General features: G+C 29.6%; 1 protein-coding gene across 9 annotated transcripts in view; it reads left to right on the forward strand.

Annotated features, from left to right (window-relative positions):
* LOC145242626 (uncharacterized) overlaps positions 1–16485 on the forward strand; it is a 377218-nt gene that overhangs the window by 143629 nt on the left and 217104 nt on the right. For all 9 annotated transcript variants that reach the window (XM_080105747.1, XM_080105741.1, XM_080105740.1 and 6 more), the window contains one exon: positions 1224–2619. In XM_080105747.1, the coding sequence (XP_079961873.1) occupies positions 1280–2619 (1340 nt within the window). In that variant the 5' untranslated portion in view covers positions 1224–1279. The remainder of the gene's footprint in view (positions 1–1223; positions 2620–16485) is intronic.

The raw sequence follows: 16485 nt of genomic DNA on the forward strand, positions 1-16485 counted from the left end.
GCTTTGTCCTTCATTTATTATTCCTACTGGCGATTTTCTTGTGACAACTTATTCATACTTCCATTGATCTCGTTGCTTTCATCCCTCATATCACTTTTCATTTTTATTGTTTCTATCCATTTTTGAAGATATAAAGATTCCAGGTTCCTTCCCAGTTTTGTGTAATCCAAACCCTGAAGTGAACTCATGTACTGTTTTAGTTAGAGTTCATCAATATACTTTTGTCCACTCTGGGATAAGTGATAATAAGTAGTTGCAAACAGGGAGGTTAAGGAGTCAACAATTTCAACTTTACCCTATTTTTTCATCTAATAAATATCCATTTCATTAACCAGGAGTTACTTTTGGTTGGATCATCACTAAAGGATGTCTATGCATCCGATAGCCCAAGACTTTAGATTATGTTCTGACTTTCATAAAAGTCTACCAGCAACTGGTTCTACCTTTCTTGTATCAAATATTTAAGCTAAACAATCAACTAGCTATTCCTCATAGAAAAACTCAAGTTGACCCTCCCTAATCATTCTTCGCTTGGACCTAATTAACAGGCAATACTGTTAATTAAAATCACAAAAAAAATCTCTTTTGAAAATTTGCATAAATAACTGACACATATTTCATACATGAGACTGATATTACACACCATGTTCCTTTTAAAATGATAATTTCTTTTTTTTATTTACAGACAGATATGGATTTCCTGATGCATTGTCATATTTAATTGACTATTGTTTAGTTTACGATTTTATAGAAGCTAATAGTAAAATTCAAACAATCAGTTCTTTGTTTCCTGATTTTCACTGAATGTTGTCAGTAGTGATGGGATGATTCATTTTTTTATACATCTCTAAATATTTAATTATAAATACCATAAAAACACATGTTAAGTGTGCATATATTTTCTCAAATGTAAAAACAAATTTGTGGGGTGATGATCTAATAGATTTTAGTTTTACAGGTAGTTTAAAATCAATAAATATTTATTTTATCATTACTATCAGCAGTAGGAGATTTTGTTTTAAACAAAATCAAATAAAAAAGATAATTAAAAGAATCACTTTTGGCATTGAAAAATAGGTACAAGTTTTTCTGATTCTGATTAATTGTCCCGACAGTAGTTGTTATGATTTACTATCCTAAATTGTATTCAGTAGTATTATTTGTATTTTACTTAAATGAATTCTGTTCATTTTATTACTAAAAGATTTTTTTTTTTTTTTCAGGTGCTATGAAGCCTGATATAGAACATAGCTGACTTGGCCAGTTGCATACATGGCTCATGATGCCCCCTCCAAAGAAACCAAAAACTGGTCCAACCACAGCTGAACAGTTTCTCACTGAAGAGGAACTGAAGCGATTTCAGGCAGAGTCCTCATCTATACAACAAAAACTTACCTCAGGAAAACGGGAAACTCTTGACAATGATGAGTCTCGGGAAGCGTTTGGTGCCGATAGTAGTAGTGAATTAGAACGGTTTGCCAGACGCAGTAATAAAAGATTTTGCGATGATGAAACAGTGCCACAGGCAGGGAGCTCCTCCGACACGACTGACTACAGTTTGGCGTCCACGGCCTTTGCCAGTGAGACGGACCCGGCTGGTCGCAGTGACCTCGGTGGAAGTGGTAGTGGCACATCCGCAACTATTCCCAGTAGCGGACAGTCATCAAATGATCAAATTCAGGCAGGGCGGGCAGTGCCATCTTCTATACAGGAATACTCAGTTCATCAGTCATCAGTTTCCAAGTACCAAATCTTGCGTCGACTTTTTGCCCATGCAAAATCACCAAAGTCTACCTCAGAGAGCTCCACTGCTGACCAGCCGTCTGGCACAATCAGCAGTTACAGCATTGATGATCCTCCTGATCAATCGGCAACTTCAACAACATCTGTAGATGTGACCGAAGTACCAGTGACCAATACAGGAGGTACAAAGACTCTGACTTGTACAGACATTGTCTCATCACAACGAGACGCCAACATTTCTAATAAGAGCAGCGCAGGGATTTTACAAGGAGGCCGCAAGGGCTATCTTTCATCGTATATCAGTCAAACACCAAAGCCACCTCGCTTGACCGAAGAGCCGTCAGCCGGCTGCCACAGTGTCCAGCGTCAACTGGCTGCCAGATATCTGCAGGAACAACCGTTTGACCTCACTCTCAAATGTAAAGACACTCAGTTCAATGGTGCAATTGTTGATCCGACTAAAAATTTTATTTCAAAATCGTCTTCTCGTGTTGATTCCACTTTTGAACATTTATCCTCAGCTTCAGAAAACTACCTCAGACACCATGAACAGCAACAACCAGCACAGCCCCCACTCCCACCCCCATCCCAAACAAATCCTCCTCCTCCTCCACCTCCTCCGCCCCCACGACAGCAACAACAGCAAAAGAAAGTCAAGTTGGAGAGGGAACCTTATGTGATTACAACTAGCCGAGTTGAGGGCAATACTCGGACACAAGTAAGCCAAATGCTCGTGAAACATGAAGAAGTGAAGCAAGAAGATGATGGTAGTCACCACATAATGTCCATCCTTACAGGAAAAACAGACCGTGTTTCAACTGAGTCCACTGCTGACTCGCTTATTGTTTTCAATGTCGGCAAAACCAAAACTAGTGGGTAAGTCACAAACCCTCATCTTCATATCATTTTAATCTTTGTTTTGTCAAAAAAAGTAAATAGATCGAAAGAGAAGTACTTGCTCACAGTTATGGCTCTGTAAGGCAAATAGCTTTTGGTTTTTATTGCATCAAGTTTTATCCATAAATCACTTATTTGAACATATGATTCACAAGTTTTGAAGCTTTTTCATATTCTTGTTGCTACATCCCAGCATTCTTCAGCTGGACCTTTTATTCAATGGGTACAATGCCCTCATTTAACATTTCATACTTTTTAAATATTGAGTATCAGTTAGGTTTTTTCCATCACAGATTGAACTCACAACTTTAAGGTTGAAGAGTGCAAGAGATTATAAAACTTAAAATGTGACATTAGCAACAACCAAGACCAAAAAACAGTAGTCCAAAATATATAAATAAAGCACATGTCAAACTGATTTTAGTTAAAACTAGTAAAGCATTGTGGCATATTGTTCTAGGTTAACGCAAAACAAAAAGTTATAAAATGTTAACTATAAATGCTGTTACTTTTAATATTAACAACTGTACATTACAGATTAAAACGTCAGGATGGAAAATGTTTTGTTTGAATGCATGTTCAAAAAAACTAATTTGAATTTGTGATTCTTGCTCACTCACTTATTACTTTATAACTTGTTTATAAAATCGTTTTTTTTTATAAATATTGTAAATAAGAAATGAAAATATGATTTTTATTTTATTTATTTATTTTTTATTGTGTGTGTGAGAAGCTTTTGTTTATGTCATGCCAACCTTTTCTTTTGAAACCATTGTATCCTATTAGTTGCACAAAAATTGTTGGGCAGGAATTGTAGTTTTCTAATTTTCTCATTAGTATTAGTCTGTTGGATCAGATTGGATTTAAACTCTACATGGTATTCATTATGGTAATAATAGACACCGTTTTTGAAAATGTTTTAATATGTTAAAGAAATAAAGTTCCTTTTCTTGTTTTATTTCCAACCATATGATAGTGATTTATATTGATATGTAGATTATCTAAACATTTGACTCGCATTTCATGTCAGTTAGTCATTTAAGTAGATGTAAAAATGATTCTGAACTATTACATATATACCATTACCTATTTTATTTTTTATTCAAATAAATGATCATATTTGTAATATGTATTTTTATTGCAACGATAACCTATGAGTTATTTATTGAAACTATTGATTGCTTCCCTTTCCATATGCATTGGCTCTGATATTTTGAAGTACATTAATAAAAAACATTTGTTTGTCAGTGACAAAACAACTAAGCAATTTCAATATAAGCTTACACATTGTTGATATGTGAGTTTTATTCATAATTAAGCATTTTCATTATTTTACTTTCATGTAATATTGAACTTGATAATTATTACACTTAATAAAAAAGTAACAACATTTTGCCTTAAATATTTTTATAATAAAAAGACATGAATGTATATTTGGTAATCATAGATACTTTGCTATAGAGGAATAAATACTGGTGTCATTTTTTCCTTTTATTTAACCAGGAGTTGTTTATTTTTTCAGTTGATTCCCTACCTGTGTGTTATGGAGGCAGGCATTAATAACAATTTTTGAAAGATTTTGAGTGTGTTTTTATTATTTATTCCATTGAAGGCTTTATTTAAGTATACACTTACTATTTAAAGAAAAATCTTTGTACAAGTAGCTATTCATGATTTTAAACTAATATTACTGGATAAATGTGAATAAAACTGAAATAATGATTTACAATTTGTTAGATTCAGATTTATTTACACTTTTAAATTTGCTTTTAGCAGGAAGAGCATATTTTTTAAAGTAAGATTGTGTTAATTTCCTAATATTGCATACTGGAACTATAAGCATGTCAAATTCCTGCTTTTCTACTATTAAAAAATGACAAAAAAATCTTACAATTTGTTTGGTACTCATCTTTAATAGTAAAAAATTATCAACATCACTCACCAGAAGTGTCTAAACTAATTTAAAATTTCTGTGATAATCAATTATCTATTTGGTTTAATTTAATTTTCTTACTTGTTTGATAAAGAAGACCTTGAGACACTAAAGATTTTAAAATTATTTCTTTATTTTATTGGCAGTAAATGCACATCATATCATTTTTATAGTGTTTTTTTATTCAGCATTTTAAAGGTTTATGAATTGGTGTTCTCTACATTTTGTTACATTGTCACGAGAAACTACAACTCACCCAAAGAGAGATAGAAACCAAGCACAGCTCTCCTCATATTTTCCTCTCCACAATTTGAATTATATACATGTTCATTGTTTAAATCTCTTGTTCATTATCATCTGTTCATCAGAGTATAATACTTTGTTTTAATGAAATAGAAGTGTATAGAAATAAATTTAAGATTGTCATACAAAAACGATACTCCATAAGCATATTGACTATTTAGATTAACTATTTTCTCAATTATTAAAATTTTATTCTTATAAACATGATTGCAAATTAATAAAGTTATTATTAAAAATAGTTGACTTCAAATTAATTTTTTATCAAGATAACATTTTGTTAGGTGAGCAATAATTTCTTTCCTTAGATGACTCTTATGTTCAAATGAATCTTGTTTGTCTCATCTTTTCATGAGTCATGGTTAAGTATATTCTCTGTTGATCAGCTAATATGTTCTTCAAGAATGAGATGATCACCATTTTTTTTGTTTTAAATATTTTTTATTCATTTTAACTGCATCCTGGGAATCACTTCATGTGACTAGACCATCCTCTATCAGCAGTGTACATTACATGCTTCCACAGGAAATTTTATTCTTCTTTCAATCCTCTCTTTGTTTTTTACAAACAAATCTATGACTAGTCAATCATACCTAATAAGCTTTTGCAGTTTACAAACCATATTTATACTCAAAATGAATATTACTCCAAGAAATGCAACATGTTGAATATCAAGTACTAGGAGGAAGACCGAACATTACTTTGGATTGAATGAGGATCAGCAAATGTTCCACACTTCCAATATTTTTATTATCACTGAAATCGATTGTCTGCTCTATTCAGGGACCCACTACAGTGCACCAAGAGAAAGCCTTACATGTCTCCCTGCAGTGACTTAGTCAACAATACATTGTAGTTTACATTGCACTGTAGAGAACTTATTGTTTATTTTATAAAATTATTTTTATATAATGGTTTGAATTGAAATTTAAAATGCAAGTATCATGATTCAAGTGTGCTCTAAACAGAAACATTCATTTCAAACATGCTGCCGTCTTATGATAGAATCTGTTTATTTTATATACCAGGCCGTTCTGCCTGTGTGAGGATAAAACTTCTCAAATACACTTGTAATATTGAATTGTATAAGGATGTTAACTTTGGTCAAAATCAGAATGTTCCTTCTTTAATCAGATTTTTTTTCGATTATCGATTTTTGATACTTATTGGAGAAATTCCAATAAAAACCTATCTAAGAACACTCCCAGACACATAAAGTACATTTGTGTGAAATTTCAAAAAAATCATTACAGAATCAACTGGGCACGAATTTGTAAAAAACACAAAGTGCCTTTTATATGTTAGAGATTATACAATTATCTCCCTTTGCTACTAAGAGAGACCACTCTATTTTCCAAAGCAATGTGTATTTATTAGGTAATAAAACCTAAATTAACGGTATCTAATTCATTTAAATATTCAATTTGACAATTTAGAACATGTGTAGGCAAGTCATTGTCTTACTGCTACTATTATTTTCAAAATCATAATAAGTGTTTGACAATATGTGCATTGAATATTGTATATTTAGCATAGAAATAATTTTTTTATACGAGGAACAAAAATTATTAAAGATGTCAAAATTAATTAAATCACGTGAACAGTACAAGGAATTTCTAACGCTAATTGCAAATGATTTGTTTCTTTACAAATAGTCGTATGTATTTTAGATTATTATTTTTTTATTTTCTCACAAAACATTTATGATAGTCACCTTTTATAAACTTATTTGATTTCATACAGGTAAATTTATGCACTTCATAAGTTGACACACATTTTCATCAAAGCCTGACAAAAATGCTCTTCTGCTTTCCATTATTTGCCACTCCCAAAAATTAACAAACTCATATATAAGCATACAACTTTTGCAACTACTGAAATTTACAATAGACATAAATTTTTTTAAAAAAAGTGAATTTATTGCCATATAAGTTGAAGTACTTGTCTCTGCTAAGTTTCTCAAATTTTCCTTTGTCAATAAACTTAACTTTTTACATTAAATCATAAAAAAAAATTACCCATTTTAATCAGTAAATATTTCATTAGAATTGAAATAATTATAAATGACTTATCACTCAATAACATTAATAATTAAAGGTTTTGTTAAATCAAAGATTTAAGACACCAAAAACGAAAAAAATATAAAATTATTTTACTTGCACTATTGATCGACACATAGCATCCAAAGGGTAGGGTTTATTTAAATTTAGTTTTTTTGTTCTTGGTGTTCTTAAATTTTTTCCACTATAAAATTGTGACCATAAAATAACTTTACAAATGTTAATATGAAAATTAAATAATTCTTCAATAAAAATTGAGAAAAACTTTGTCCTGTACAGAGTTTGAATATACAACCTCTCCTAGCTTATTGGTATTTAGATTGAAAATTCATCAATGCCGCATTAATCTTAATGTTACTGTTGTTATAAAGAGTTCTCAGGGTAGAGTGAGTTTTTTTAGATGTGCATTGGATGGGGAAACAGACGTACATCTAATTATGCCTTTTGCTACAGATGTATAGATTGATGGGATGATTTTTGATTTAGCCAAAAACATAAGCGAACTAGACAAATTTTTATTTAGTAATTACTCAGTGAATTAAACTTTTAGTCAGCATCCAGCTCATTTATTTTGTCTTGAGCTGTAAGGTAAAATGAATCTTTCATCTTTTTTTTCATCCAATTATAGTTTTTCTATAATAATTTTTCTAAAGTCTGCATATTTTTTTTTATCATCCGTCAATCATTGTTCTATTAGCAATCATTTTTTATATGTTGGTAATAAATATTTCCCGCATCAGTTTTCTAAATATAGAAAGTAAGAGAGATGATACTATAATTTAATCAGCAAACTATAATCAATTGATAGGATTCTAATAGAAAGTCAATTTTAATGATAGCCTTCAAATATGTGCCATAGTTTTTTCTTTTTTGTTTATTTTTAATGCATCAATTAAGCTAAATATTTTAAGATTTTAATCAATCTATATTGTTTAAATTTACTTTCTTCCATTTCATTTCTTCGAAATAAAGTTTTAAAAATATAGTAGTTATTGATGAATACTCATGCCTACATATAATTACGTAACTTCATTTTAATGTATGTAATCAGCGTTTACTTAAGTTTTGCAACTCTTATACGTCTTCTCCTATATATTTGTATGTCTCTATTAACATGTAACACAATTGCATGTTGGTTTAACATAGGAATGTTTATGCTGGAAATAACATGCTGTTGCTGACTGCTGCTCTGCTTCTACTCCTATTACAACAGCATGTGGAGCAGCAGTGGGAGAAGCAGTTGGGGCATTTGCTGTGGCTCTTATCTCCAACTTCTAACCAATTCAGTTGTGCACTCTTCTTTTTTTTTTTTTTTTTTCTTACTTCCTTTTTTATCCTTTTCCCGCCAAAAAAGAAAAAAAAAGCCTTGGAGCTTACACCTTTTCTTCTTCTAAGTCGAAGCCGAGCACATCAAGTGCTGCATTCTTGTATGTACCATATGACATTGATGACAAAATCAAAAATACAATGTAGGTGGGACTTTATTCCCCTTTGTCAAACTTTTCTCTTTTATTTTGACAAACTCACCTTGGCGCAATTTAAAAAAAACTCACACTAGACATTGTTGATACATAATCCATCTTCTCTGTTTCCTAGTTTGTGTTTGTAAGTAAATTCAATAATGTTGAAAATAAGAATAATTGTGATTAGCGTTAATAGGTAAATTAAATATTTAAAGAAATATGATCTCCCTTAGGCTTACATGAACAGCTCTCCTCTTCTCCCCCTCTCCCCCTCCTATCTCGTAAGTACTGGAGCATTACTGTCAATGTTGATAGCGAGATTATATAATTAGATGATTCAGCAGTTTTCTCGACTTTTTTTAAAAAACTTATCTTAACAAACATGTACTAAATTATTTATCTGGTTTCTTACATTTGATTTTATAAATGTTTTTGTATTATTAGGACTATTTGCATTTCTATTCTCATCTTAGTTATATTCACAATGTTTCAACCGATGTAACCTCTGACCTTCTTAAGACATATTTTCTTATTTAGGAACCTATTCAAACTTGGAATCATTATTGAAAAAGTTAACTTATGTTGAAGTTCTGAAACCATAAGAAAAAATTGTTCCTATTCCATCATGACTGCGTAGAAGTGTTAATTTTATGTCATTCTTCATTATTATGGCAGGAAGACTGTCATTTAGAAATGAATGGGAACCAAGGCCTCTAACCAATAGGCCATGTGTTCATGGAGACAGTTTTAATAGGAATTTTGGAAGCCTTAAATTTTGTCTGTATGTGTAGTATATTACTACTTATTACAATAGAATTAGTATACATTTATGTGTGTGTGTGTATATATATATATATATATATATATATATATATTATTACTCTTATTGTAATGTTCTTAATAGTGTTTTAGTTTACTATTTATATTTATTGGTTTTCAGATGTTATTCAATACTATACTAGGTGGACTTGGGAGGTCATTGTCACTCAACATCTGCATTCCTTAGAGATATCTTACTCTACCGCCATTCTTCTCTTTGTTCAATATGAGTAGATGATTTTCCTTTCACCTCCATATATAGGAAGTTATAGCTGACTTTTCAATCTATGTATCACGGTTTTCTGGTGTTATATCGGCAGAAACATGAATATAGCAATGAAAAGAGAAAGTCGGAATCAATCCTCATCTGAAAAATTCTGAAACGTAAATGTTTCTGTTTTAAACTAACCTTCTCTTATCACTTTCTCACCTATCAAGATCAATAAAGTTGATCTTCAAGATAAAGAAGTTTTAATAATTACTTTCATCAGTTTGCCTCTATTTTCAGCAAATTCCTTTAAATTTTTGCCAAGTGTTTGAGCGGTAGATTTTAGCAATATTGATAAATCTGAAAACATTTTCCAACAGTTTTAAAATTTGTCAAAATTAAAAATCATTTACAACAATTATTACCATAGATTACTGAAAATTTATTAATCAGTATAAATATTTAATATCTTCTTTTTATTAATATTTAAACATTCATTTTTTTTTTTTTTTTCCTTTTCAGAGTAGATGATAAAAATGTTTAGTCTTAATTTTTAAATGTTGCTTGTTTTGTTGCAATAAATGTTCAATTAAATTTAATGTTACCATTTGAGTAGAAAATTTCTTCAAAACAATAAATAAAAGTACTGGAACAACAACAAAACTACATTTTCCATCTAATATACATCTCCACATCCATATTCTTTGTTTTACCATTATTGTCATACGTAATTCCATTTCTTAACAGCCTACTTTCAATAAAACCCAGTCCACATAGTTTGCATGTTTTTCTAATTTTTCTGTTATTGAGATATTCAAAATGAACGTTTCAGAAGTGTTGACATTATTAATTCTTTAAAAATATATTCTCAGATATTTGAATATTTTTTTTTCATAAAAGTAATATACTAGTTGAATTACTAGTTTATATCAATTAATTTTACTGTGAAAATGATTGTACATTAATTCGTAATATGTACAATTAAAAATTACTCTTGATTATTTTACTTTACAACTATATTTTGTATTAGTCCTAAACTCAAAAACTCGTGTTTAGATTGAAAATCTATTAGTTTCTCAACATGAGATGGTTGGTCCTAATCTTTTTTTTTTAATGAATAAATTTTTTAACAAACAATCCCCTGGGTATGATTTATAATTAATGTGGAGTTTAATCTGTAATGGACAGCCAAGATTTTTTTGTGATGCTTTTATCTGTTCTTTTAAGTACTTTGGATTTCTTTGATAACTTAGAAGAATCCAATATTCATACTTTCAGGCTTTTAACTTTTGTAGATCATAGTTGGTATTTATCGTGTTTAGTACTCATGATCACTAAATGCAATTTATTATATTGGATTTAGTAGATTAATATTAATCTTTATAATCTTATTGTTTTTATAGTTTTGCTAACTAAAACTATGAAATGAACCAATATTTGATAACTTTCAGGCTTCATTTATCCTTTTTCCCACTGATGTGCATATTGAGCTTTTAAAAGCACATTGTTATTTGAAACAACTTTACAAAAAACAGACTATTGAAAAGGAGTCATCCATCCTTTGTCATAAAGGAGTATTTTGCTTGATTTTCGCTAGATGACCCCATCTCCTTCAACAGATTCTGAAGCTCTGACAATACTTGTTGGATGGTATTGGAAGAGGTGATGTCAGTAGTTCATATTTGTCCTCTTAAAATTTTCTTAAAACCACTAAGAAATTGTAACAATGTTTTTAGCTATTATTAATCACAATGGTAAGCATCTCTATTACTAAATGAAAACCTAAGATGTTTTGAAAAATATTATACTGTGGCATAATACTTGGAATTTCCATTTTGTTAAAATCAAATATATATATATAGAGAGAGAGAGAAAGAGAGAGAGAAATAAAAAGGAACAAACCAAGTTATGTGTTCATCAACGTTTCGTCTTTATTTCGAGACTTCCTCTGGATGAATGAGATTAAGAAAACAAAAACAACAGTGCAAAATATTTGAAAAATTTTCATGTGCACAGTGTGACGCTGTTCTATTTCAGAAAATGTAAAAAGATGTTGGAAATTCAAAAAAGGAGGCGAACTTGTGTTGTCAAAGAGAAGGACATTTTTAATAACATCATATAGTCGTTAATATGTATTTAAAAGATATGAACGCAGTTAATATTCTTTCTGGAAAGAATATGTCTGTTAAAATTCAAATATAGGTGTGTAACAGAAATGAAATAAGTGCGTTTTTATGTAATTTATTGATTGAGATTATATGTATTAATTATTACAGGGGGTGTTTCTATGGTGTGAGAATGTTAACCTGTGTCTACAATTAAATTATGTTCTTTTCATAAAAGTTTACTTATTAATGGCGCTACATTATAGAAATGTTGCAATATCCCACAAATTTCATATTGAATGCTAAGCGAAAAGCCACACAAATATTTTCCAGGATAAATAATCAAAAATAATATACATCAGACTTTTCTCTCATAAACAGACACCTTCTTTTACCTACACACACCAATAATACAATAAATTGCAACACATTAAACAAACTAGGAATTCAAATCATACAAACCACATCACAAACTATAAGACAAATATTAAAAATTACAAAACATCTCCAAAACAAACCAATTTCCAATGCAGGCATATACATTATTCCTTGTCAAAATTTACGTTGGTGAAACCCAGCATGAGTTTAAAAAAAAAAGGTTCAGTGAACTTAAAAGAGATATAAAAAAAATAACAATTCTTTAAGTGCATTATTCTATCATTCATTGCAGCATAATCACACTTTTGACTTTAAACAAGCAAAAATAGTTAAATTTATTTCAAATGAACTGAGCCGGAGACTTATTGAATCCTCACCCCCCCAACACACACACCTCTAAACACCCAGGCAATCTCCCCCCCCCCCCGTTAGTATTGAATAATACTTCAAATTTGGATGATAGACCAGTTTGTTTTAAAAAAAAAATAGTTTCTTAGTCATGGAAAGGTTTGTTATATTAGAAAAGGGCTCCATTGATTTAATATCAGTAAAGCATTTAAACTCTATGCATATATATATATAGAAGTAAACAAAATATAGATAATATAAAAAGAACTGTTATTTGGTTTTCTTAATTGTACTTTGAGCTTGAATTAACATGAATGGTACTTTGAGCTTGAATTAACATGAATGGTACTTTGAGCTTGAATTAACATGAATGGTACTTTGAGCTTGAATTAACATGAATGGTACTTTGAGCTTGAATTAACATGAATGGTACTTTGAGCTTGAATGAACTTGAATAGTACTTTGAGCTTGAATGAACTTGAATGGTACTTTGAGCTTGAATTAACATGAATGGTACTTTGAGCTTGAATGAACTTGAATGGTACTTTGAGCTTGAATGAACTTGAATGGTACTTTGAGCTTGAATGAACTTGAATGGTACTTTGAGCTTGAATGAACTTGAATAGTACTTTGAGCTTGAAGTAAAAGTTTACTATCATTTTATCTAATAAGCCATTTAAAAAGTTTATTTTGGAGTTTACTAGATAAAAAAACTTTTTATAAAGCCCTGGACATATTGAGCTTTCTGAACTTTGACATGAACAGGGTTTTAAGTTTTGTTTTGTTTGTGATTACTTCTACCTTATTTTCATCAATTATATATATATTTTTTATTTTAAATATTCGTCTGACTACTTCCTATTAATGCTTAATTTTGTTAATTCTGATAAAATGTTAAAAATTTAATTTAGATTATGTACTAAATAAAAGTAACTATTACCTTTCTAATCTAAAGAAAACTAACTAGATAATACTTATATATTGAATTACTTTTTGTATCATTAGTATTAAAATTCTCTAAAATGTTTTGTTTTCAAAACTATTAAAAATCTACTTGTTTTTTGTATTTCTTTTTGTGGGTGAATTTTACATGTTTCAGACGATCATTCTCATCTTGATTGTTATTTTCACATTTCTTTTAAGAATAGTCTCTAATAGGAGAGAACTAGGAACTGCGTATTCCATCCCTTGCAATAGTGGCTAGGGATATAAAAGGTGAATACTATTATCTCAATGGTGAGGCTGAAGAAGGAAGAAAATGTAGTCTTAGTTAAGGCATTAAAATCATACATGGCTACTAACTTGTGTAGAATGAAGTTTTAATTGGGATTAAAGAGTGAAAAATGGAGAGATTGATAGATTCAGTATATATTCAAAATTACAGTCACCTCTTAAGTTGGCTAAGTTCAATACTATATGGGAACAAATAATTAAGAAAGAGCAGAAAATTGCAAAATCAGAAATAATAAATAGTAATAAGAACAAATAAATTTGAATACAATCATAGAATATGCATTATTTAATATGTAAATAAATGTAATAATGTGAACATATAGTGAGCTATAAAATCTGCATCAATGATGGATAAAACTCTAAAAAGGACTTGGTAAACTCTGTGTCCCAGGGATACACTTCAATGTTTTTATCAGTTTGTTAGATGCAGTTTTGTCTTTAATTTGTTCTCTCAATTTCAATAATTCAATATGATTAGGATTGATTTTTAGAATAATTTAAAAATGGAGCGAGGGGGCGGCGTAGTTCAACTCTAAATTTATTAAAATCATCACATATTCCACCGAGAGACTTACTACCTTAAGAAGTTATCAGCATCATGGCTAGACATGCGCAAAAATCATCCTATTCTCTTCTATTGGATATATAGCAAGTGAATAAAGGCATTCTTGATAAGACTAATTATTACGTTTTTTTCTTTGTCATTAAATTAATTGAACTAAATTCTTATAAACTGATTTTCTTAAGGTAACATTGTTTTAATATTTATTTATAAAATTATTCAATCTAAATAGATTCCAAAACTTTCAATTTTTTCTTACAATTAAAATGTTAAAGCTATTTTAAATATTTTATTTGGCAGTTTTTTAAATGCTTCCACATTTCTTTCAAATGTTGAAGTCTCACAAAGCAATTCATTCTATCTTTTTCAACTATTGGCAAATTGAAATGGCTGACGTTTTTATGAATCCAAAATTCATTTTGGTTGATTTGATTTTGCAATTAAATTATTTTTTATGTATGATTTTAAAAATGTTAGTACTTTACACTGTTGCATTTTTTATTTCAATAAATAATCGATCAATGCTAAAAAAAATGAAATAATATGAAAGCTACTTAGAGAGAATAAACACAGATGCAAGAATTGTCCACACAGTTTATTAATATAGGAATTATCTTTTCACTCTGCAGTCAAAACTTATAGATTACTGATTTAGTTTAAAAAGAGACTGCTGCATTTTATTTATTTGACATCTAACACATATCACTCAATAACTTCTCATATAGATGGATTGCTTATAAAAATCTATATGCTTTTTATGAAATGCTAATCTTCAAATGGCACATCAAAATTTGTGCCCAAATGGATTATCAGGTTATAAATTAGTTATTTGAGTGATGCTACTGCTAAAACATTTTCAAAACAATGAGAAAATCGGAATTTCATATTGATAAAATCCTGTTCAAACAGAGCAGTAGCTTGAGTGTTCTGCAAGACTGTTTTGTTAGAAAACGGTTTACAGGTGATATGCTTACTTTAAACTTACTTGTACAGGCATAAAAGATGCTGAGCATTTGGGTTGTCCAAATTTATTTGTTCTCTCTTAAAACAAAACAAAAAAAAAGTTCACAAACTCGCTTAGGGCAAACTTAAATTGAAATTGAGTAAGATAGCAGAGGATCTGAATATATCAGAGGATATTTTGCATCAACATTTCTCAATGAGAAAGCTGTGTTTAAAATGGGTGCCATGTTTGCTTACAATCACTCTAAAATAAAAATGTGTAGATGGTCCCTTGTATTGGTTGCAACTGTTTCAATACATCAAAAATCGAGTCATTTTTTTCATTCTGATGTATTGTTCCAACACTTCATTCTGGAATCAAATTGGTGAAAGTTGTTCAAAGTGATCAAAGTTGCAAACATCAGCAGGTAAAGTTTTGGCGTTTGTATCTTTGCAAAATGAAGAACCGTCAGTAGTGAATATTATATAAAATTATTGGTGTATTTCAAGGAAGAAATTGCTAAACATGTCCAGAAACGAAGAAAGCCCTTTTTCAACAAGACAATGCACTAATTGATCGCATAACTACAGGAATTGCACTTTAGATTTCTTCCGCACTCATTCTATTCTCGAGATGTGACCTCCTCTTCTGAATTCTTTAAGAAAAGAAATTTTACTCCAATGAAGAAGTAATATCGAAAACTTTGGTGTATTCAGAGGCAAAGACGACAAATCATTCGCTAGAAAAGGTATCAACTAATAAACATTAGAATTGGTGTATCAATTAAGGGGCTCATTGAATTATGTGTTGTATATATGCGTGCATTGTTTTCCACATATTCAATAAAGGTAAGAAATTATAGACACTGATGTTTAAAACATTTTCTATTTGATTGTGTAAGTTGAGGATTTTCAAGGGAGATAATCAAGATTTTCGATTATTTTGATAAAATTGTAAATTAATTTTTTGAAATAATTCAATTATCCTTTGCATTTTATGCTCAATTTCATTTGTCATTTGTAAAATCCAAGGATCTAATAAAATGTTACAAGTCAGGGATCATTTAAACCGAATTTCAATTTAGTTATTTCAAAAACAAATTTCTTATTTATTTAACAATCAATCATGTTAAAAATGTATGCTGAGAGTTATCTCCCTTACACAAAATAACTTGTTTGCCTGGATCGAAATCAAATTGTTCAGAATTAAAATCATTGTTATTTATTTATGTTAAGTTATCCAAAATTACTGGGAAAATTTTTTAAATTTCGTTTTCATTAAAATGTATTAATAATTAAAATTGAAAAAGATTTTTAAATATTTTACATTTGGCCAAGTCTTAATGTAATTTTTATAAGTATGCTTTGAAACACTTAAAAAATGAAGACTTTTTTCTTCTTTGTATTGAAACTATGCACTAAGCTATTATTATTGTCTATTGAAATTCAGAATATTCAAGAAAAATGGATTTCTTTAACATCCATTCATCTGTA

The sequence above is a fragment of the Euprymna scolopes genome, chromosome 21 (assembly GCF_053919585.1).
Source record: "Euprymna scolopes isolate OS-2025 chromosome 21, ASM5391958v1, whole genome shotgun sequence".
NCBI lineage: Eukaryota > Metazoa > Mollusca > Cephalopoda > Sepiida > Sepiolidae > Euprymna > Euprymna scolopes.